General features: G+C 39.0%; 2 protein-coding genes across 29 annotated transcripts in view; both read right to left on the bottom strand.

The window, feature by feature from the left end:
• Window positions 1-7433, bottom strand: part of mark3a (MAP/microtubule affinity-regulating kinase 3a) — a 52385-nt gene extending 44952 nt beyond the window's left edge. For 22 of the 26 annotated variants that reach the window (XR_007881632.1, XR_007881634.1, XM_051384898.1 and 19 more), the window contains exons 1-3: window positions 6747-7432; window positions 1831-2013; window positions 545-598 (exon numbers count right to left, since the gene is read on the bottom strand). Coding sequence is in view for 24 of the 26 variants with exons in the window: in XM_051384898.1 (XP_051240858.1) it covers window positions 545-598; window positions 1831-2013; window positions 6747-6797 (288 nt within the window). In the remaining 2 variants the exon portion in view is untranslated. Of the gene's footprint in view, window positions 1-544; window positions 599-1830; window positions 2014-4231; window positions 4368-6746 lie in introns of those variants that run through there. The other 4 variants (XM_051384926.1, XM_051384975.1, XM_051384906.1 and 1 more) reach the window with 3 other exon arrangements.
• Window positions 7434-11828: 4395 nt separating this feature from the next.
• Window positions 11829-21401, bottom strand: eif5 (eukaryotic translation initiation factor 5). 3 transcript variants are annotated; one of them, XM_051385355.1, is made up of 12 exons: window positions 21266-21401; window positions 20380-20628; window positions 18604-18883; window positions 18308-18389; window positions 17403-17575; window positions 17166-17277; window positions 16899-17029; window positions 15796-15957; window positions 15230-15391; window positions 14859-15035; window positions 14042-14182; window positions 11829-12274 (listed from the first exon to the last, which is right to left on the bottom strand). In XM_051385355.1, the coding sequence occupies exons 3-12, from the start codon at window positions 18673-18675 to the stop codon at window positions 12176-12178; spliced, it is 1311 nt and encodes a 436-aa protein (XP_051241315.1). In that variant the 5' UTR covers window positions 18676-18883; window positions 20380-20628; window positions 21266-21401; the 3' UTR covers window positions 11829-12175. The 3 variants fall into 3 exon arrangements, with proteins under 3 accessions (XP_051241315.1, XP_051241306.1, XP_051241322.1); XM_051385346.1 differs by lacking the exon at window positions 21266-21401 and adding an exon at window positions 20920-21171; XM_051385362.1 differs by lacking the exon at window positions 21266-21401 and adding an exon at window positions 20920-21168 and having other exon boundaries at window positions 14871-15035.
• Window positions 21402-21440: the final 39 nt, after the last annotated feature.

Here is a 21440-nt window from a genome sequence, read left to right as displayed (position 1 = left end):
TCACTCCCTGTTGCAATGACAACCGAGCAGCATGAACGGGAAGAAGGTGGAAGAAAAATCTGATTTTTTTTAGTTCCTCTTGGAGGTTAATAGATCAGAAAATACCATTAACCACAGTTTCCAGCAATAAGTGTCCAAATGGGACAAATCTAAATCTTAAAAAGCCTTTAAAAAGTGGCCAAAATACTTAAATCAACTTTTCCTGAAGCGGCTCAACAGAAATGCTTCAAACTAAGCCGAACAGATACAAATCTCCTCCTTTTTCAGGCCTTGTGTTTGATCTTAGAGAGTCAAAAGTTCTCATGCAAAACCTAAGTGAAACAGTGGATGCGGAGCTGAATCATCTCCTCCGCTGCAGAAAGCATCACACTGAAATAATAAAAAGCTCTTAACTCTATATGGAGAACACATGCTCACTTCCCAGCATGCCCCGCGCCCCGTTTACACAATTAATACTCAATCTGTCGTGCTTCATGAATTTGTAAACGAGTTCTGCCACAGCGTGAGAAGAGAGAGAGAGAGAGAGGGAAGAGGGGTGCATTACCTTCTGAAGGCTGTTTGGGTTCAGCTGCGTCTTGTCTATTATCTTAATTGCCACCTGTGGAGAGAGAGAGAGAGAAAAAACAGCATCGAAAGTGAGCTAAATGGGACATAACAGCAGGGGAGAAGTGTGAAAAAGAGGAAGTGGAATATGACACTGAAACACAGAAAAGAATACTGACACTGAATTCAATCTTTTTCAGCTGAAAACCATTATTTTTTTTAACACTGCAAAGCCAGTTTCGACTTCCTCCTTCGAAATACGCCAAAAAAATTGCAACTGCCGAATAATTAATAAGAGAATCAGGAGGGGATTGAGGAGGAAAAAAGTGCACCGTGGTTTCTTTTAAATGGCGTACGCCGTGTTATGAAGACGCTTGCTCTTTCTGTTCATCAATTATGAACAAATCAAATGCTCAGCAGCAGCGGTAGCTCGCCCTGAAAACATCCATTACTGCCAGCAAGGTTTAGAGCGATGAACCTGTCGCTGTGTGGAGCTGCCGGGTTTGAAACTCACCCGCTGCCGGAGCCAATAGTTTGGAAAAAAGTTTGGAAAAGATACCTCACGAGAAAGTTCATTAAAAAAAACGCTCTATTTGACTTCAGAAAACAAAATCTGAACAAATCTGACGGGAAAATTCAACGCCAGCTTCTAGTACTTGACAGTTTTCTCACTTTACATTTCAGTCAGTACAAAAGAAGTATTGAGGTATGCCCATCATCATCATCATCATCATCATCATCATCATCATCATCATCATCATCATCATCATCCCCTGCCAGAGACGAGCTCAGAGAGAGACGATGTGTAAAGCTCATTTTAAAAAAGGGGGCTGCAAACTCAGTCTTTGACGTCAATTAACTGGTTTTGTAGTGTTAGTGTAGTGTGTAAGAGAGGTGGTCTAACTTATTTACACTGAACGTCAAAATGTGGCAAAACTTTAAGCAGAGACGTGTTCACGTTGGACAAAAACTGGCTCAAAACATACGTGTAAATCCAGCTGTTTGTGCATCGTAGACACAAGGAAAGGTGGGTTTTCTGTCTGTATGTGTTCTGGAAAGATTGCACACACTTGACTCCTCTAAGTGTGTTTTAAATTGACCTACTTTGTTTCTGTTAATCCAAAAACACAATATTCTTAACCATAGTCCGAAAATTGAAGTTTTGGTTGTTCAAATTCACGAGTTTTATCAATTAAAACACATTTAACCTGATTTTTAAAAGGACAAGAATATGAGCTGGACTCCGAAAAAACTTGACGTCACTCTGCGTCTGCGCCACCAGCTCACCTCTCTGCCGGTGAGGATGTGTCGGGCCAGTTTGACCTTGGCGAAGTTGCCCTTCCCGATGGTTTTGAGCAGCCGGTAGTTGCCGACGTGGGGCTGCTGCGCCTCCTCGGAGCTGCGGGATCGCACGCCGGTCCGGCCCGAGCGCGTGGTGATCTCCTGACGGCCATTACTGTGAGACGTGTGCTGCGGGAGAGACACATTTGTTTTATTTAGACGAGTGCCGGCGGTTGAGTTGTTCAGAAACAGCTAACATGCACCAGCCGTGACTCATGTTGACCCGCTGTGACGTATCCACTCGGGCTCTGCAGAGAAAATGCTGATATTTATAGTTCTGCATCCAGACAGAGAAAGTAGGCTTCTCTTCCACCAGGCACAGATGGCTGATAAACTCCACTTTCACCATTTCATCATGAAAATATCAGAGCCTCAAAACCAGAGGGTTACACCTCACTTGCAGGCACTTATTGCCCCCCCACTTCTAAAACCTTTGGTACTTTTTAAGTTAATTTTAAGGCGATAATTCTGTTGCTTAACTGTTTAATCAATTGATCTATGAAATAGAAAGAAAATAGTGAAAAGCAGCCATCAGAAGTTTCTTCAAAAAGGTTTGTTCTTGCAGTTAACCTGAATTCTATCATATAAGAACAAAAAAGACCAAAGTCCTCACATTTAAGGGACTAGAACCAGTCTTATTTTCTTTTGAATAATTGTTTCAGCTCTAAAATAAATCATTTCCAGAGCAAACTGCCACAACACTGCAGCTACACTGGTAACATTTGCATGAACGTAAAGTAAAATGAAGGCAAACAGAGTTTAGACGTGTGCAGAGCTGCTTTCTGATTAAAAATTGGATTCAGTTTTCCCACCAACGAGGCGCACACACACACACACACACACACACACACACACACACACACACACACACACACACACACACACACACACACACACACACACACACGTACGTGTAATTGACAACTGAACTGAAAAAATGTGACCTGGTTGAAGAGCAGAAATCTGTACTCAACTTCAACACAGAGAACCTGCTTTTAAATGTAGTGCAACATAAAGCACCTTTAAGTGCCTCCATGTTGGGAAGGTGGTATAAAGAAAACCTAAATTTAACGTCTATACATCGAGACAGCAGATACAGCCTATGTCATATCCTGTGGGCATGCAGACTTTGTGAAAACAGGATGTATAGTAGAGCATAAAGCAACAAATAAGGTTCACTTCCATAACAGCAGCCTGGTTCAAACACCGTTCAGATTTATACCCAAAGAGTCTGTAAAGCACCCAGATAGTTACACATCTCATCCAGTGATTAGTTTAGTTAGTAGATTTACACTTAAGAGTTTGTTAAACAGTAGAAACAGTGTTAATTGATCTTAGTTGTGATGCTCACAGAGACTGAGAGGGATCTTAAGAGATAAGGTGTGAAATGGTGTAAACATGAATATATTCAGAGGTTTAAATGGATAACTTCCTTTAACTGGAACTGACTTTAACGTGCAACCAGAGAGTTGCTCTGAGAGCACCACCAATGGAGGGATTGATTATATTTTTGTGGGGGGTGGTTCTGTGTTCAGACAGCACCTCTCTGCGTCCCAACCACTAATAAAGAAACAATCTGATAGATACTCGGTGCGGCCTCGGTATCGACTGACCGACTGATGCCTCATTAGCCCCGCCCGGGCTCAACCCGCCCCCCAACAAACCTAACTGACCCCGTTCACTCTGGAGACAATGACAATTAACTATAAGAGTTTACACTTACATGCAAACCTGGTGTTTTATACAAACCCAGAAAAGGAGGTCAAACATTTTAAAGCAAGAAATATTATCTCTGCTTCGTGTTTTCCCTCCACAATCCGATTAAATGTCACATAATTAAACGCTTTAAATACATTACGCAGCTAAAAATCAAACAATATGAAGTCACCATTAGGTAAATCAACACCACAGACATTAAAAATGCCTTTATGAACTATTTTAGGAGACACCACAGGAGATAAAGAAAAAAAGCCATAAACCACAATAAGGTCACTTTAAACTCTCTTCTAGGCAGCACGCACACTTTAAGTCACTAAAAGGAATATTTTAGGACTTCTACAGTGATAGCAGTGGAGATAAAAATACCACCAACTGGGATAAGGTCACTGTTGAACACCACACACACACACACACACACACACACAACTAAAATAAAACATTAAACTGTTTTCCACAATATCATCTGCTAATCATAAAGGACACAGAAGAATCTAAATTTTCCACAAAATAAATAAATAAACACCATTTCCATTTTTCCGCCTCACAACTTCCTGTAAGTGAATAAGAAAATCTCTCTCCCCCCACCCCCCGGTTTAATTCAATCCTTTCCTTTTCGGTGGTTACTCACAAGGCTGCGGTGTCTCCTGGCTGCCTGGGAGCCCGTCATGTTTGAACAGGAAAACACTCTGCCCCGCTGATGATGCCCATAGAGATTCCCACAACACCAGATTTTCCCAACTCAGAGCCCAGATAACCACAGAGAGACCAGAGAGGGAGACAGCAGGAGGGGAGGGTGGGACAGGAGGGTGGATGGGGGGGGGACTCACTGATCTCAAATCAAGGCTACAGGCAGATACACCAAAAAACCCGGAAGCCACGCATTATCCTTTCAGATTAAAAGCATTTAAACAGCTGCTCTCTCAGAATTCAGGGAGATAATTTTGCTCCAATGCTGAAATATGTTAAAATGCACCTTTAATTCTGTCTATTCTGTTTTATTTGTGTATTAAACTATTGATTACTATCTTGATTGATGTATATAAAGCATTGGATAAAAACTGGGGAGTGGCCATCACAATATCCTAGACCACAAGGTGATGTCGTAATGTACCACATATAAATACAAGACCAAGAAAAGAAGCACATTTAAGAACCTGAACCATCAAACATTTGGCATTTTAAGGTTGAAAAATGATTTAAATAATTAGCCATTAATCAAAACACTTACCACTAAATGCTTTTTATCCAACCAAATTGTTGTTCCTCCCGTTTTCATTATTACATTTACCGGTTCCAACTCTTTTCAGGCTACTGATTCTTTACATTTTGCCCGACTTCTGCCTGCAGAGATCAATAACATTTCACCACATCTTATCACCCTCAGTGCTTTGTTTGAACAGGATCAGTCTTATCTCCAGCTGACTCTCTGCTGCTGCTACCGAGATGAGTCATGAGATTCCCATCGTATCACATGTGGACAACGAGCGGCTGCAGATACACCGACGGGGAGATGGGGAGGAAAGAAAGGGGGCGAATATATGTGTATATATTATATATGGTGAAGATTAAACAAAGAAGGAGATAAGTACAGTGTGAATTTATACAAACCACTGAAATGCTAAAATGCTCAAAAAGATGAGATTACAGCATTAAGAGATTCTACGAAGCAGCTGTGGAGCAGATAAAGTTTTAGGTAAAGTAAATTAGCATCTTAAAGGCAGATCAAGGTAATTAAATATGCATTTCCTGTCACAAGAGTTAATGTTCGATAGATCAGATGATCCACAGCTACTTAAACAGGCCAACGGTTGCGATCATCACTTAATCCTTTCGGTCATTTATCAGGTTAAAATGCCAAACGTTTGCAAAATTGTGAAGATTTGCTGCTTTTCTCTGTTTTATATGGCGGTAAATTAAACATCATCTTGAATTGTGGAAACTTGTATCCGACATTTAACACCATTTTCTGACATCTTGCAGCCTAAGTGGTTAATTCAGTTTATCAAAAAGTAAGCGCCTGATTAATCAGTGCAGTGCCAGTAAATTAACCTGCTTAAACTTAAAACGCTGTTATAATACAAACATTTAGCTTCTCAGATTTCCATCGTTAAACATGTAACTGAGATTTGAACAACTGAAGACATCACTTTGGGATGTTTAAAAACGTGATGGGGGGGATTTTGTATAGATTTTAATGAATTATGAAGCAAAAAATACCCAAAAAAATCCAGTTACAGCTCCCTTCCTCTTTAGATTGTATGATTTCCCGGGTTTTATCTCATTGTTATAAGTATCTTAAAGATTTTGTAAAACATTAAGCAGCATTTAACCACTATTTTCTGTTTTAAAAAAAGACAGATAACTATAATAATGAGAATAATCGTTTGCAAGCTGTAATCAAATGAATGGAAAATATAAAAAAATGATTTTATTATTTTGTATTTGTCGTGACTTTTTAAGTTATCACTTTGGGCTTTATATATATATATATATATATATATATATATATATATATATATATATATTTCTGTATGTTAAAAAGTTAGAAAACAATAAGATTAACAGCTTTGTCGACATCCCGCGTTAGAGATTAGTTTAATTTTGAAAATCCTGACCGGAAAGCTACATTGTCGCTGCCTTGACAACGCTCCCTCAGACCGGATGTTCTGTTAGTCACGGAGGGGGTGGGACTAACGATGCCCATATTTGGAAGCTGAACGGTTGAAACCTTTGAGTGACAGCTGGAACAGCCAATGGCGAGCCTGAACACAAACTACTGTTGCCTGCCAGAACCAGCAGGCAAAGTACTGTAGTTTGTTCGCGGTTGGGCCTAAATACCCCGACTACATCCTAATTACCCCCTCAGTCACATCAAAACTTATCACCTGGCGATACAAAAACACAATTTACATGCAAATAAATCCGAAAATAGCCATTAAAATAAAAATTAAAGGGCGTGTTTGGCGTAGAGGATACGCTTGTTTACGATTTACCAACAAAGTGTAACCCCTGTGCTCTCATCCTGTCCGATAATACAACATTAATATGAGCTCAATACACACCTCTCTTTATAAAAGAAACGTATTTATAAACACACACACACACACAAGCAAAGTGCAAACAAACAACCCTTTTATACTCACACTTTCCGTCACCTTCTCGTTGACGGTAGGTAAAGGAGTTTTTGTTGACATCTTTTATTCGTCCTTCTTCCACCAGTCGCCGTCCACAAATCCACAAAATACAAATAAAATAATAATAAAAACAACCCTTCTTCAGTCCGACAGAATTAAAGTATTGCTGTGCTTTGCAGCTCTCTCCGGAGGGAACTGTCTCAGCATGGATCGTGACTGTTTCCAAAAAAAAAGATCCAGACCGGACGTGTTAGAGCCGAGCACCTGAACAGAAATAATATATATATATAAAAAAAAAATAAAAAATAAAAATCCCTATAATAACCTAATCGATATCTTACATGGCGCGTACATACCGTTCATGGCCTGTGTTTCAAAAAAAAAAAAAAAAAAAAAAAAAATCAGTGTCCGTCTGTCCGTTTTTGTGTTTGAGTCAGTGAAGCTAACTAAAGTAAAAGGCGCTGTCGGTCGCCACTTCCACAAAGAACAACTGTCTCACAAAGCGGCCGCCATGGCGTCGACTGTCACCGGTCCGTGTGTCCGAGGGGGGGGTACAGGGGTCGGGGAGGGTGGGGGTTCAGAAAGGTTTTCTTTTTAGGTGGCTGAAATACTCGCCGTCGACTCGGTTTCTTCCATCTCCGACGGCCCGAAGTGAAGCTGCTCTGTCGGGGTTAGGTGGGACCAAAATGGCTACTCAACGGCTGGGCTGGATTAAGCTGCCTTCACGGACCCCTCCCAGGCTCCGACGTCAGAGTGCTATCGTGAGCAGTCGACACAACGTTAAAACATTTGCTGCTTTTCTCCTGGAACTGAAATCTCTGATTTTTCTTAAATAACAAAAAAACAAAATAGTAACACCTTACTGAGTCAGTATGAAAAGGTTTTTCCCCTGAAGCACCCTGTTTGAACTATCTATTATTATTTATGTCACCAGATTGTTATTGTATATTTTGTAGTTTTGTACATTTAAATTGTTCAATAAAAAAAAAAAAACAACGCAAACATTGTGAAGCGCGGTGTTTCAGTTAGTTACACAAAAATATGGGATTTATTACTTATTATTGGTGATCATATTACTTCCCCCGGTTACTAGTAGTGTAACTAATTACTAAAATATTCAACAATCCTTGGATTTATTTTGTAATCGTGGAGGAAACTAGCTTTAGAAGATGTAAATGGAAATATAAACATTACTTTGATTTTAACAAACAAAACTGGATTTTTTAATTGTGAAAAGTCTGAATTTGTGGGTAGAAGTGGACACTTTTGTGGGGACTAACAGAGAAGTAGTAGAGTAACTGATTACTTTTGGTGGGGAGTAATAAATAAAGTAATGTTACTTTGGAAAAGAGTGAATAATAATATGTAATACATTTAATTTTTTGAGTAACTAGCCCAACACTGTTGATTACTCATTACTCTTTTCAAAAGTAATTATTTTACTTATTCAAAAGTTTTCATATTTGCGGATATCAGCTGACAGATACACCGATAATAATAATAATATACATAATTACTGTTTATATACAGAGTAATCATTGGCATTATAATGTGGCTATTACTCACAAATCATTGTGACAATATTATAAATATAATTATTACTGCTACATTAAAGTGATAAGTGAAATACCTCCTTAATTAATTGGCTATTTTTATCATTTCTACCTATTATTCATTAAAAAGGATTATATTTTATGTTTTCCAGAGCCTGAGCGCAATCCTACAACCTGTCAGGGTCAATCTAACCATAAAATTTAACATGTAACTGAAGTAAGGAATAGGTTTGTTTTCAGTGTTTAATCACATGAAGATGAGAATTGTTGTTTTGCTACCTTAGAATGAGCTCCTCTTCGGTCCCTGAATGCAGCACAACTCCTTCACACTGGTCCTTTAAAGTATCACAAGTAAACGTACTCCTCCTTTCAGTGTTATATTATTATACAGTATTATATTATTATGTTTTTACCACTGATGAATACACGTGAGAGTATTTTAATGTTATTATATATAAGCACATCGTATGTTTTCTTTATGTAATAAGTAACTTTTAAGAGTCAAATAAATGTAGGAAAATAAAAAGTACAATATATTTCCCCAGAAATGTGGAGTAGAAGTAGAAAGTAGACTGTTAATATAATATACTAATATTAATATACTACAGTATTTCTGTTGTAAACTGATATTCAATATTAAATTCACAGTTATATAAAACAGTAAATTCTCACAGTGGATAAGTTGGAGAATGTTTTTAAATTATGACCTGATTTTTGCTGCTGAGTCACTTTCTGTCATTTTATTGTTGCAGCTCAGAATCAATTAACTTAAAACATTATGACACAACAGTTTCTAGTTTTATTGAAGTTATCAGGAAATAAAATCAGTTTATTCTTTTATTGATTTATTTGAGTAAAGTTACCTGAACGAGTTTAGAAAAATCATTTCAGTTATTTTTATTTACTTATTACTTATTTATCAGTGATGTATTGATTACTAAGAAAACTGTGCAGTTGTTGAAAACATAACTAATAAAGTTACAGAAACACAAAAAACAGAAATAATATAATCAATAAAACTAATAATAAATCTCTTAATGGGGTTGACTTTTAGATTTTTCTGTTGATTTTTCTGTTACTTATTGGACTTAAGGTCAATTCCAAAATGTCACAGAAGCAGTTATTGATCGAGTTTAAGCCAGCATCAATAATAGATTTAAGTGGTTATTGATCAGGACATTTCAGTAGTCTCAGTATAACCTGCTGCTTTTACATATCTTCTATCTAAAATCTTACATAAATAAGATTATTAACAGGTGGTCGAGGGGTCCAGGATTCAAACCTGATCAGAAAGATTTCTGGATATTGGGGTTTACACATATATATATATATTTATATCACACATGATGCTTTAAAGCTGTTTCTGATGTTTCTTAGACTGAACTGGTGTTTAAACACTAAAATGAAAGACATTTATTATCCACCAGGAACCTGAAACCACCATCAGTCTGCACAGGATAATATATAATTAAAAGGTGAATTTAAGAGATTAAATGTGCAATTTTGTGCTTTTTTATTAAATAATCAGACAGTTATAGAAGTCTGTTTAACAGCTAGTCAACAATCTCTCGTCTGGGTGGTGTTATGTTGGTGGAATTAGGACTCCTGATTTGTAAAATCCTGGATATAATCCTTTTTAAAGCCTTTGTGTGTGCTCGTTCTCCCTGATTTCACTCAAATTGCCTCTGATTTTGTTTTTTAAATCATGCCACAGTAAGTTGAAAACAGTTGCCAGTAAGTTCATACACTAATACAGCTCCAAATATGCTCAATACCCACTGTCAGATTGTGAGGATTGTTCTCTGAAAGGTTGACACCAATATTTCCGACGGCGTTTGAACGCAGCATGAGTGTGTCCAGCTGAAGGAGTGGAGGAAGTGAGGAAAGGAGCTCAGTCCCATTGGACCGCAGAGGACCGAGGGGAGGAAACCTCTCTGTGGGGACTCATCTGAGCTTCAAAGGGAAACATTTCTTTATTTATTTCACAATATCAAATATTAAAAAGGGAGAAAAACACAGAAAAACTTTCATTCTTTCAATGAAACTGTGACTTTAGGACGATATTAAACACAGTGATGGAATGTAACTGAGTATATTTACTCAAGTATTGTACTTAAGAACAAGTATGAGTATTTTATTTTACTACATTTACAGATTTAGTTACTTTACTGATTCATATTTTGCACATTTTGAACAAAGAGCTTATAAAATGTGATGTTTAGTTATAAATTAAACTACCTAAAAGTGTATAGTCAGTTAATCAATTAGTCAATTTACAGAAGATTAATTCAAGTTTTAAGTATCTCAAGTATTTTCCATATTCGTTTAAGTAATTTTTCATTAAAAAAAACCTTTATTGGTTCCAATAATTGTAATATATTTGTACTAATATTGTGGTTTGGGGCTGTTGGTTGCACTGTGCAGCATTGTGAGGGCATTTCTCACTATTTTAAGAAATCAGTTGATTAATAGAGACAAATAATCAGCAGATGAATCAATAAAGAAAATAATTATTAAAGTTCTACACAAAATAGTTATATAGAGCTCCACCTCAACCAGCTGTAACAGTAAAATCATTTTTCATTAAAGCAGGAGTCATAATAATCTACTTACATATAACAGAGTGACAGTGTGGCATTATACTTTTACTTAAGTACATTTAAGATCTGATTATTTCCTCCTTTAGTGAAACAATCAGAAGTTCTACAGTTAACAAAAAGTCTTTTTGTATCCAAACAACAACACAAAGAGGATTAAAGTCATTATTCTCACTTTTATCTCAGAACTATCGTATAAGTCAAACATATCACTGGATACGTTTTGTCTATTTCCTGTTTAAATTACCTTATACGTCCAGATTTTACTACAATTAAATGTCTCAACTACTTTACTTTGTGGTCCAAACTGTCCTGTAATACGACCTCATTATATTCACCATTTATTTAACTTTTATCTATAAAAATGTAAGAACTTATTTTAAAATCCTGTCAATTAACAGCTGTTATTGTTCTACAGAAAATCTGGTTGTTGGATGATTAAACTTTCAGGCTGTCGTTAGCAAACAAGGTGTTGATTTGTGGATTAATCTGATATTTATGGCCACATTATATAATTCATCTTGTCTTGAACCACAAATAAATCTTATAGAAGAGAAACTGAATTCATGAAGAATCACAGATCGGGCGGCCACGTCTGAAAGTTAAAAAGTATGACTAAGCATTTATATAATCCTTCAGTTTCTATATATAAGTGGAAAACGGCTGCAACTAGTGATTATTTTAATTATTAATGAATCATGAAGGATATAATATAAAGCCTGGTAACAAAAAAGACAAAGAAAACCATCAAATGTTGACATTTGAGAAGCTGGAAGCAAAGGATTGTTGGTGTTTTTGCTTTAAAATACATATAAATTAATTATTTAAGCTCTAATTTGAAAGCTTTTACTGTCTAAGACTAAAACCTACTCTTCTCTACAGCCACCCATTCATCATCACACCAAGGAGATTAAAGGGAGCATCAAACACAAACAACCAAGTGTGGTGGATAGCAAAACATTCATTCTTTTTATTGACTGGAAAAATACAGGGACCAAAAAAAAAAATAAAATAAAATGTGCAGTCGAAATGATCCCCAAACACCCATGATTAAAATCCCCAAAGACTTCATTTCATCAACTGAATACATCTCAAAATTAGAGTTAATGTGCAGCAAGTAAAGCGCTATGTTAAGTCATGCCACAAAGCAGAGGAGGGTTGTGGGTCGGGGGGGGTTGGGGGAGAGGGAGGGTGAGTAAAGGAGGGAAAGGCCAGCCATTTAGGTCGTACGGGGCATCGTGAGTCAAAGCCACAACACAAGGAAAAGCGCCGTCGTCCTCCGAGCCTCTCAGATCGCATCAATGTCAATGTCGTCCTCTTCCTTTTCAGGCGTGTCGGGTTTCACAGTCTCCACTTTGAGCTCGCGGGCAGAGGGCGAGTACACCACCTGAGGACGGGAGACACAGCGCGCTGAGCAAGACGCAAACACTAAAAATCGGCTTTACATTTTATCCTCGATGTCCAGCGGAGGTTACGGACCGCAGCTGCAAGGTCTGACTGACACCGAGGTCTCTAAGTATTCATCTTCAACACTAGTGCTGAGGAGGAAACGTTTAAGACACAAGCTGCCATTATAATCATCAGAAAGATAAATATTGATCACAATCATATTCCAGGAGTGTTTCCTGACAGAGGACAGCACTCGCTTATAAAACGTCATATAAAACGTACCAGGAGGACAAATTTAAACACATTTACATTCAACTTATCCTCCCAGTTGTCAGGTTTCAAACATAGTAACAGACACCCAGGTTTATTAAAGCGAGTGAGGAAGTAAAATACAATTGAATATTTCAAATATTTCCAGGATTTTTGGTGATTTTAATAAATTTCCAGGTGTTTGTTAAAACTTCCGTGTCTTACAGTATTTCCAGTATATGTGTGTGTGTGTGGGGGGGGGGACTCTGATCAGGTGGCAGCTTTCAGTAATTGTTTTTTGTACCAACTGAAGAGTGACAAACCATAAAAAACCCAATACCCAGCTCTAGTCTTTAAATATCCCCTCCAGACCAGTAATTATAGTTTCGTATTTTTCATTAGCTTTTACTTTCGTTTTCTATTCATGTTAGTTTGACTTTAGTTCCCAGAGCGAGTTCTCCATCAGTTTTATATTTATCATTAAAATGTTTAGTTCTTATTAGCTTCAGTGTTAGTTTGTCAGGGGCAACAGTTACAATACAAACACTGACAAAGACTGAAACTAAAAGACATTTCCTTTAGATTTCTATTTTATTTTAGCTTTGCAAGTTAGCGTTTCCTTCCTGAAGTCTAGTTTATTTTTTGAATATCTAGTTTTAGTTTAGTTTGATTTAACCATAATTAACTTTCACTAACAATTGTCTGATAATGTTAGAATATGTTTAATTAAATGGTTAAAAACCTCAGAACATCCTCTCCTTCTCCCTCATCGAACAATCCACTATTCACAGATATTGTTGAATTAAAGTTTAACTACTGAACACTAGATGTCTCCTGTTTCAATTCTCAGTGTGTGTGAGAGCTGCAGAGATCCAAGTTTCCACTTCACACTGTGTGCAAGTCGCATAACTGGAATATGACTTGTTTCCAGGCAAGTCATGCTTTTACGTACACGTTAAATTTGGATTTAAGGTGAGCAGAGAAACTTCACTCCTTCAGCAGACGAATGTGAAAACATCCTTCTGGTGTGACATCGGGACGAGAGCCAGATAAATAAATGAAATGAGTGTTTTGTCCTGCTTGAGGAGGTTTTACCTCGCAGTCGAGGAACAATGAGAAAAACTGAGTTCAGGAGGATGTTAGTCAATTTTCACAATAAAGTAAATGTTCAATAATTGCCCTGCAGTAACTGTTCTTCTTCAGGTACAGTTTAGGTCAATAAACACTTTAAAACTACCTTTAACTAACTGAAACTAGTGTTTTCATTAAATAAAATAAAGAGACCGGGCTCTTGTTGATGAAGCAACTTCTTGTTTTCTGGTCTTTTGCAGTAGTTTTGGGAACGTTTTTATATTTAAGAAGTAAAAATAGGAATGTTTTGATGATGTTTGTGAAGAAGTGAATTACTGACATTTGTTTAAATGTTACCTACATACAACCATTTAGATCAAACACTTCAGATAAAAGTAAGACTGTAAAAACTAAGTTGATAAAGCGATCAACGTCCGTCCGTTACCTCTACGTTCTCATCATCTTCCTCCTCCTCCTCTTCGCTGCCCTCGCTCTCCTCCTCTGCCTCCTTCAGCCATTTGACAAAAGGAGCAGCCTTGGCATGGATCTCTTTGGCAAGTTCCTTAGAGACGTACTTCTTAGAAACCTGGTGGACAAAAACAAAGTCAGTCAGGTTTTGTAACGGCTGATTTAAAAACCACTTATTGTTGTACTGTAACTGAATGAGTCCTCGTTTAATCCACACACACACACACACAACAACACACACACACATTACTGGACGTGATTTAAAGACTTCTATCAACAGCGTAATAACAGGAAGTGCTCCAAGTAAAATCAACTGTCCATTGTTAATACAGGAAATCAGTTAAAAATGTGTCCATAACTACAGTTACTAAAGGGCAGTATAACTACATTTTCAACCCAAAAATAGATTCAAGATTTCCTGATAGTTTTTTCCTTCTCTATACCTATACCTGAACTTTGAGTATTGATTTATATTTTGTATTAATAAATGTAAATATGCAAAGTAACTAGTTACTTTTGTTAAATAAATGTAAAAAGTAGGTTAAAAAGTACAAGATTTGCCTCCAAAATGTAGTTTAGTGGAAGCATCAATTAGCATAAAATGAATAAATACATACTTTAATACAGTACAATATACTTTGAGTAAATGTACTGGGTATTTAAATGTACAAACTAAAGTAAGACAAACATTGCTTTTTAAAGTATTAATAATAAATCATGTTTTCCTAATCTGGGGTCAAAAAAACACATTTTAATATTTAATAAAAAGTTCAATATTTAAAATGTCTACTCACTCCCACACCCACCTTCTCTGCCCAGGCGAATATGACGTCTTCCTCCAGCAGGTCTGCGTCGTACAGGTCTTTGAGGATGATGGGAACTCGAGACAGCAGCTGGACCTGATGCAGCTTCACGACACACTCAAATCCTCCCAACAGATACTTCTGGGCCTTCTTGTTGTTGTGGCAGAACTGAGGGCGAGAAATCAAGTCATGAGACACAACCGACTTTAATATCACGGAGAGGAAACTCTAATGTAAGGAATGTTTAGAGGGGCAGGAGAGACGGTTCTGAGCATAATCTGTGGGGAATTACTGATTAAGGTTTCAGCTTTAAATCAAACATTAACTAATTAACACCTACTGTCAGGCATCAACCAACTTACTCGCAGGAAGTGGCGTTTGTACTTCTTGATCTGGTCGCGGATGTTCTCGTTGAAGAGCAGCTCACTGAGGATCAGGGGGCCCATGGCCTTCACGTCCAGACGCTCCGCCTCCGCCAAGATCTCCTTATCGGCTCCGTCGATGGTTCCACTCTCCTTCTTATGCTGGAAATGGAGAGCAGCAAAGTTCAGGGGTGGACACGCAGCGCAAGATTCAAGAGTTTCCTTCATGTTTCCCCCTAATTCTGCTACGATTAACTGTCTGAGAATGTATACCTTCAACATAATAGTATTAGAAATAAAGCCTCTTAAGATTTGTTTTTCCTCCTTACACAAGTTTCCTGTTTTCTTCCTTATATTTTTCGAGTAGAGCTGGTGTGTAGTGATTCCAAGTCTATTTCAGCTTATGAATTTAATACTTTCTGCCCTCACACTTGGCCTTTAACTCTAGTAACGGATAAATGTCACTGCAATACAATCCTCAAGAACCCTGAGACGAAATAAACTTATTTACAGTTATGTCTCCATCACTGGAGAACGTTAGCGTCGACAGTCAGCGAACCCCTTACTTTCACAAAGTTGTAGAAAAGGTTGACCCTCTCCTCCAGGGGTTTCTCCAGGTCTTCACTGAGCGTGAGGTTCTTGGCATGGTCGCTGATCTCCTCCATTCGCCGCCTCTGCGCCTCCTCTGTAGTCTCCTCTGCCCAGTCCTCATCATCGTCGTCTCCATCCTGATCAGACACAGAGGACAGAGGGGTCAGACAAAATGAAAGGGTAATGGTGGTAAAGAAAATAAAATAAAAGCTCTGCTGCAGGCTCTTCCTTAGAGTAAATGAAAAAGCTGATATCTAAAACAAAGACTAATTTTAACTGTCTGTTCCTATATAGGCAGACAGCTCGAGGCACTTCTAGTCTAAACTCGTTTGTTTTAGTTGACCGAACCGCTTCTTTAAAAGGCTCTGGGCAAAAGTAAACTCAAAATGACCTCTGGACAGTTAACAGCCCAATTACTTTTTGAAGAATCAGTAGGAAATCCATTTGAAGGCAAGTAACTGCACTTTACTGATGAAATATGAGCACGAATAAGCTATGACCTCGGGCTACTAGCTTTTAAAAAAGGTTAAAAACCAATTTTTGTAGGCAGAAATATCAATAAATTGATGAATCCTGAGATTAAGAATCAAAAGTAGCACAGAACTGCGCCATAGGGAAAGATCTAAACATGGCCAATGTTTGATTTAGCAGTGAGTACACAGCGAGCTGCCCACAGGGACGTTGAACTCAGCGATCACTTTGAGCTCCCAGAAGATTAGTTTAACATTTTCTTTAAGTTCCAGCAGTGAGACAATAACAGCATCTGTCCGACCGGCTCTCACACCAGTTACAATCTGGCTCCTAAAGAGACTATGTGCCTGATCATGGACTAGTCCAGGGAGCAACAGGTGGTTATAATTGTTGTCGGCCTGAGGTCAATCTTACATTCTCCAATTGTACAAGTGTGTAGCCATTAAAAATCTTTAAACGTTCCTTCAACTTAAATCTACAGCTGACTGGTATTCTTGATCTGTGGAAGGAAATTAGGATTTAAATGTGTTCAAATCTGTTTTTATAGTAAAGGTTTCTGACTGCAGGACTAGTCCCTGCTTGAGTCTGATGAAGGGAGGAAACCCACCACAGCCTCAGGAGCATCAATGTTGTCGTGGTTTCCTGCCTCTCCGCTGCCGGACCCGTTCTCCTTGTCCTTCTTGCGGTTTTTCTTCTCCTTCTCTTTCTTTACAGATGCAGATCCACTATCAGTGCTCTCTGTTATTGGAAGGAGAAAAACGGTTAATTATCAAGTCTGCATGGGCACAAATTCCTGTTCTGTTCAGCCGAAGAGAGGAAGCTCGTGGACTCTGGGTGAGTCCTGGTGTATTGTAAGAGAAGAGCAAACTCTCACCTGGTGGGTTTTTGAGGATGAACGTGCAGAGCTTGTGTCTGGTGTCTAACATGCCGCGGTATCCACAGGCCTTACAGGAATTGCCAATAGTTTGTTTCTTGGGATTGACATGCTGTAAGAAAGACAAATAAAATCTTTGTAGATTAAAGCAGCACACACAAAACAAAAAAAGGAAATCTCTTCTCTGCTCCGTTCTTTGCTTCCCTGGACTTATAATTTATTATATATATTATTTACCAGATCAGTTTCAGGGTTGTCACACTCGGGACACAGCACAAATTTTCTGATGAACCCATCAAGCATGTCCTGCAACTTGTTCGCCTCGTGGGATCCGTTGACGATGTAACGGTCGTTTTTGGTATCAAACTGGGTCTGAGCACCGAGTTCACAACCAAAAAACTTGGTCGGGTCTGCGGAGAAGAGATCAGGAATAACAGAGGTCACAAATAATAAATAAGTGACTGTCTCCTGGTTAGCACATTATAAAAACAGTTTATTTAAACAAATATCAAAAATACTAATTTAAAAACGCCAACAAAACAAAAAACATCAAATTATGTGAGTGGTTTATAATCATTTTAATTTCAGGCAAACATCCTGTCTCCTATTTCAATATAGACTCAGCAAATTCTACTGTATTAAAATTGGATAATGTAGAGTTTGTCACCCTCAAGATTACAGACAGCTAACCATCTTAACAGTGAACGGTTTTCCTTTCCAACCTCCTGCCTCAACCAGAGACAGAAATTAAAGAAGCCAAAACAATCCAAATGACATTTCCTCATGACTAAAACATCACAAGATGTACTTTATAAACAGGGGTGGGGTTCGGCTTCAATATTTTATAGGGGACGGGAGCGGGACTAACTTGGTTTTCAAGGCTTTGTTTGTTTGCAAAAATCTATTATATTAAAACATTGAATCTTTTCACATTCTTTGGTTAAACTGTAAATTCAGACATTATAAAAAAGGAGGGAAACATTTAAGTAAAGCTTCAAAACAAACAGCAAGAATGGAGTTTAAAAAGGCAGCTGTGGACTGCAAAATAAACTAAAATAAAATGGACGTTTCCATGGGGGTTAGTTAATACCAGTCGAGTTGTGGGGACAACAGACACTGAAGCTGCACGTGGTGTTACTTACATGTTGGAGGCCTGTTCAGTGCCTTTGCAACATCAACCATGTTGACAATGACCGTCTTGATTCCATTCCCTTTGCCTTCAACCTGGATTAGATAAAGACAGACAAACACACAGACCATCAGCACACAAACCAAGAAGAGAAAACATAAATAATTCTGCATCTAAAATGTTATTTCAGGCTTCTCTGACTTGAATAGAGTCAACATGGCGTTCTCTCCACTTATGTAATAACTTTTAAAAACATTTACAACAATCACGTACAAACTTTAAAACCCCCCTGTGACGGAGAGCCGTTACCTTGGCAATCAGACGGGGCATCTTGTAGCGGTAGAACTGGTCTGACACGCTGCGGTTGACGTTGACAGACATTTTGGCTGGATGTTAGCACTATCAGTAAGATAAAAGGATCTTGGTTGGGGATTTTTCGGGATCTTCTGTCTGGAAAAGAGGGGATGACATAAACGACTGCAAGCGCGCTCGGTCTCTGACATGAAAAACGCTGTGCCGCTGTGGCCGCAAGCTCCTTGCTTGAAGGCTAGATTTCCACCACACAGGTTCCAACGGCTGCGCAACAGCTCTGAAAGAGGAGACGGACAAAAAAAAACTATTAATATTTAATAAAGAAAATCATTCAACATTAACTTCATATGTGTTCTAGCCAACTTGAATGAATAGAGAATATTAACTAAATGTTTTAGTCACCAATTAATGCAAAGTGCTGTTTTACCCAGTAACAGTAAGAAGATATGCAGCTGTGTCTGTGCCAATATTCATGGAGAAATCTAAAATTTATTTTGATATTTTTGCCAAAAAAAAGAAGGAAAACTCACTTTTTGAGCCTCTATTTTGGTTCTAAACTGTAAATGTTTGCTTTCTGTTACATTTGTATGATAAACTGTATATTTTGGGTTTTTTTTACACTGTTGGTCAAACAAAATAAGCAACTTGAAGATGTAAATTGAGGCTCTGGGAGATTATCATAAAGATTTTACTGCTGTAGTTTATAGACCAATCAACTGTAACAGGCAGATTAATCATTAAGAAAATAATTAGTAGTTACACCCCTGATTATACAATTTATTTTGTAATTAAAGTAGTGTTGAACTGTGGACGGCCCACAACCCACAAGAACATAATAAAACTGATTACTGTGGTGAATGATGATTCCTGAGTGACGGCCATTAGTTAATCCAGACCAGAGTGGAGTTATGACACAGATAGATACTTTATTTATCCAGCAGCATACAGAACATAGATTAAACCTACATTAAATTAAAAGAGCGGCGTTGTCCAGGGTGTGCCAACCCAGGGAGACATGCGGAGAGTCCCCTTATGGGAATATTTCTCAACATTAACAAGTTTATGCATCAAAATAAAAACCCTGCGTAGCCTGACAGATTACAAATATTAAAAAAAAGGCTGCGCTGAAGCCTCTGCGCAAAGAAAATAGTGCTGACAACATCAAATAATCCATGTGAGCTCGGTCCAAAGAGGAAAAATAAAACCCAGCCACTGTACTAAATGCTTTTGTGGCCATATACGTACAAAAATGGTATTGTGAAAGCCCTTTGTCTTACATGAGGGCCTCTGGGTTTAGTCACATAAGGCCTTCTCTTGTTATTAGGTCAAAAACAGGAGGCCTAGCAGCTGCCAAACACCCCCCCCCCCCACCCACCACCACCTATCTGCTGACGGCTTTAATACCAACTACCAACTACCCCAGCCTGCCCCGGTGAATGCCTCAGCAATGTCAGGGTGATTCGGCGTGAAAGTGACTCCCGACTGGTTTGACAGCCTCCACAGGTGATGCGTTAGAGCAGGGCAGAGGTCGAGGCTACCTCGGAGGGAGGCTAGCTTAGCTTAGCTGACTGCTTGGTGCAGAGTGCGTCATACAGCCACTGCACACGAGTGAGGCGACTGGGAGACGCCATTTTGATACAGGAGGCACAGAAATCGTGTGATACTGCACAATAACTCCCTCATTAGCTCAGGAGAAAACCCCCACACAAACACACACATTTACAGGTCATAAAGCGGCGAGGATACGCCACAGTTTGGTGCCCGGAGACTTACCGTTTTCGCAAAACAAAGACATAAACACAACGCTGATCGTCCAAGAGCCGCAGTGAACGGTGGTCGATAGCTGGGGCTGGTGTTGTATCGATTGCAGCTGGGTCGTTCAGGGGGGGTGTTCGGCTCTCAAAGATGCACAGTTAAAACACCCTCAAGCGTCCAAACAGTGCAGGTGCCAGGCTCCAGAGACTGAACTACAGCGGGGAGGGGAGGGGGTTGTATCTGGAAACGTCCTCGGGGTTTGGGGACCTTTTGGGGGGGGGGAAGAAGAGGAAGAGTATTGTTATTCATACAACCTGTCGTTCATTGTGTGGGTGGTCAACCGCCACGTACTATATAACAGCCACCAGAGAATAACGCAAACAACGTAACGTAGGTATGTCACGTTTTTAACGTTATGTAACGGCAGGTAACGACGGCTAGCCACGAGCTAACAGGCTAACGTTAAAACTACTACCGTCAAATTCCACCTAACGTTAGATTTATAAATATAACTACCAACAATACATCCTTTCTTTAAATAAAAAAAAGCGTGGTTACCCGCGGAGGGACGGGAGTAAAGCTCTAGGAACGGACTCGCCGTTAATCGTGTCCGTTATAAATAGCGTCGGAGCTCCAGGAAATAGCCAGAGCCCCCCCACAAGCTACAGCTAAAGCCAGTCGGCGGCGTCCCGCAGCTCACGCAGGTATTAGCCGAGGCTCAGTCGACGCGGCCGCGCTGAAGATAACATGATTAAAGTAAAGTAGTTCTCAACGCTCCGTCGCTGGCTGCGGGTTTCTATGCGGTGTCGTTAGCGCCGTCAGTTGCGGGGGGTGTGTGGGGGGGTTGAAAGCCACGTCAGGACGAGCTGAAGGAATATGTGGTGAAATTATTTCTGCTGCTTACCTCTCGAATGTTCTGCGATATAGTGCGCCTCACGTCCTTTTACTGGCGAGCGTCAAGCGGACGGATACGGAGCCGTTAGCGACTTCCGGTGGCAGCGGCGGTTTAAATAAAACGTCCGCTCGCTCCCTGCTTGTTTATATGTGCTACATCATTGTTTCAACGGCGGGAAATACGG

This window comes from Dicentrarchus labrax, unplaced genomic scaffold (genome assembly GCF_905237075.1).
Source record: "Dicentrarchus labrax unplaced genomic scaffold, dlabrax2021, whole genome shotgun sequence".
Classification (NCBI taxonomy): Eukaryota; Metazoa; Chordata; class Actinopteri; family Moronidae; genus Dicentrarchus; species Dicentrarchus labrax.
The sequence above is the reverse complement of the archived record's forward strand: the minus strand, read 5'-3'. Positions and strand labels throughout refer to the sequence as shown.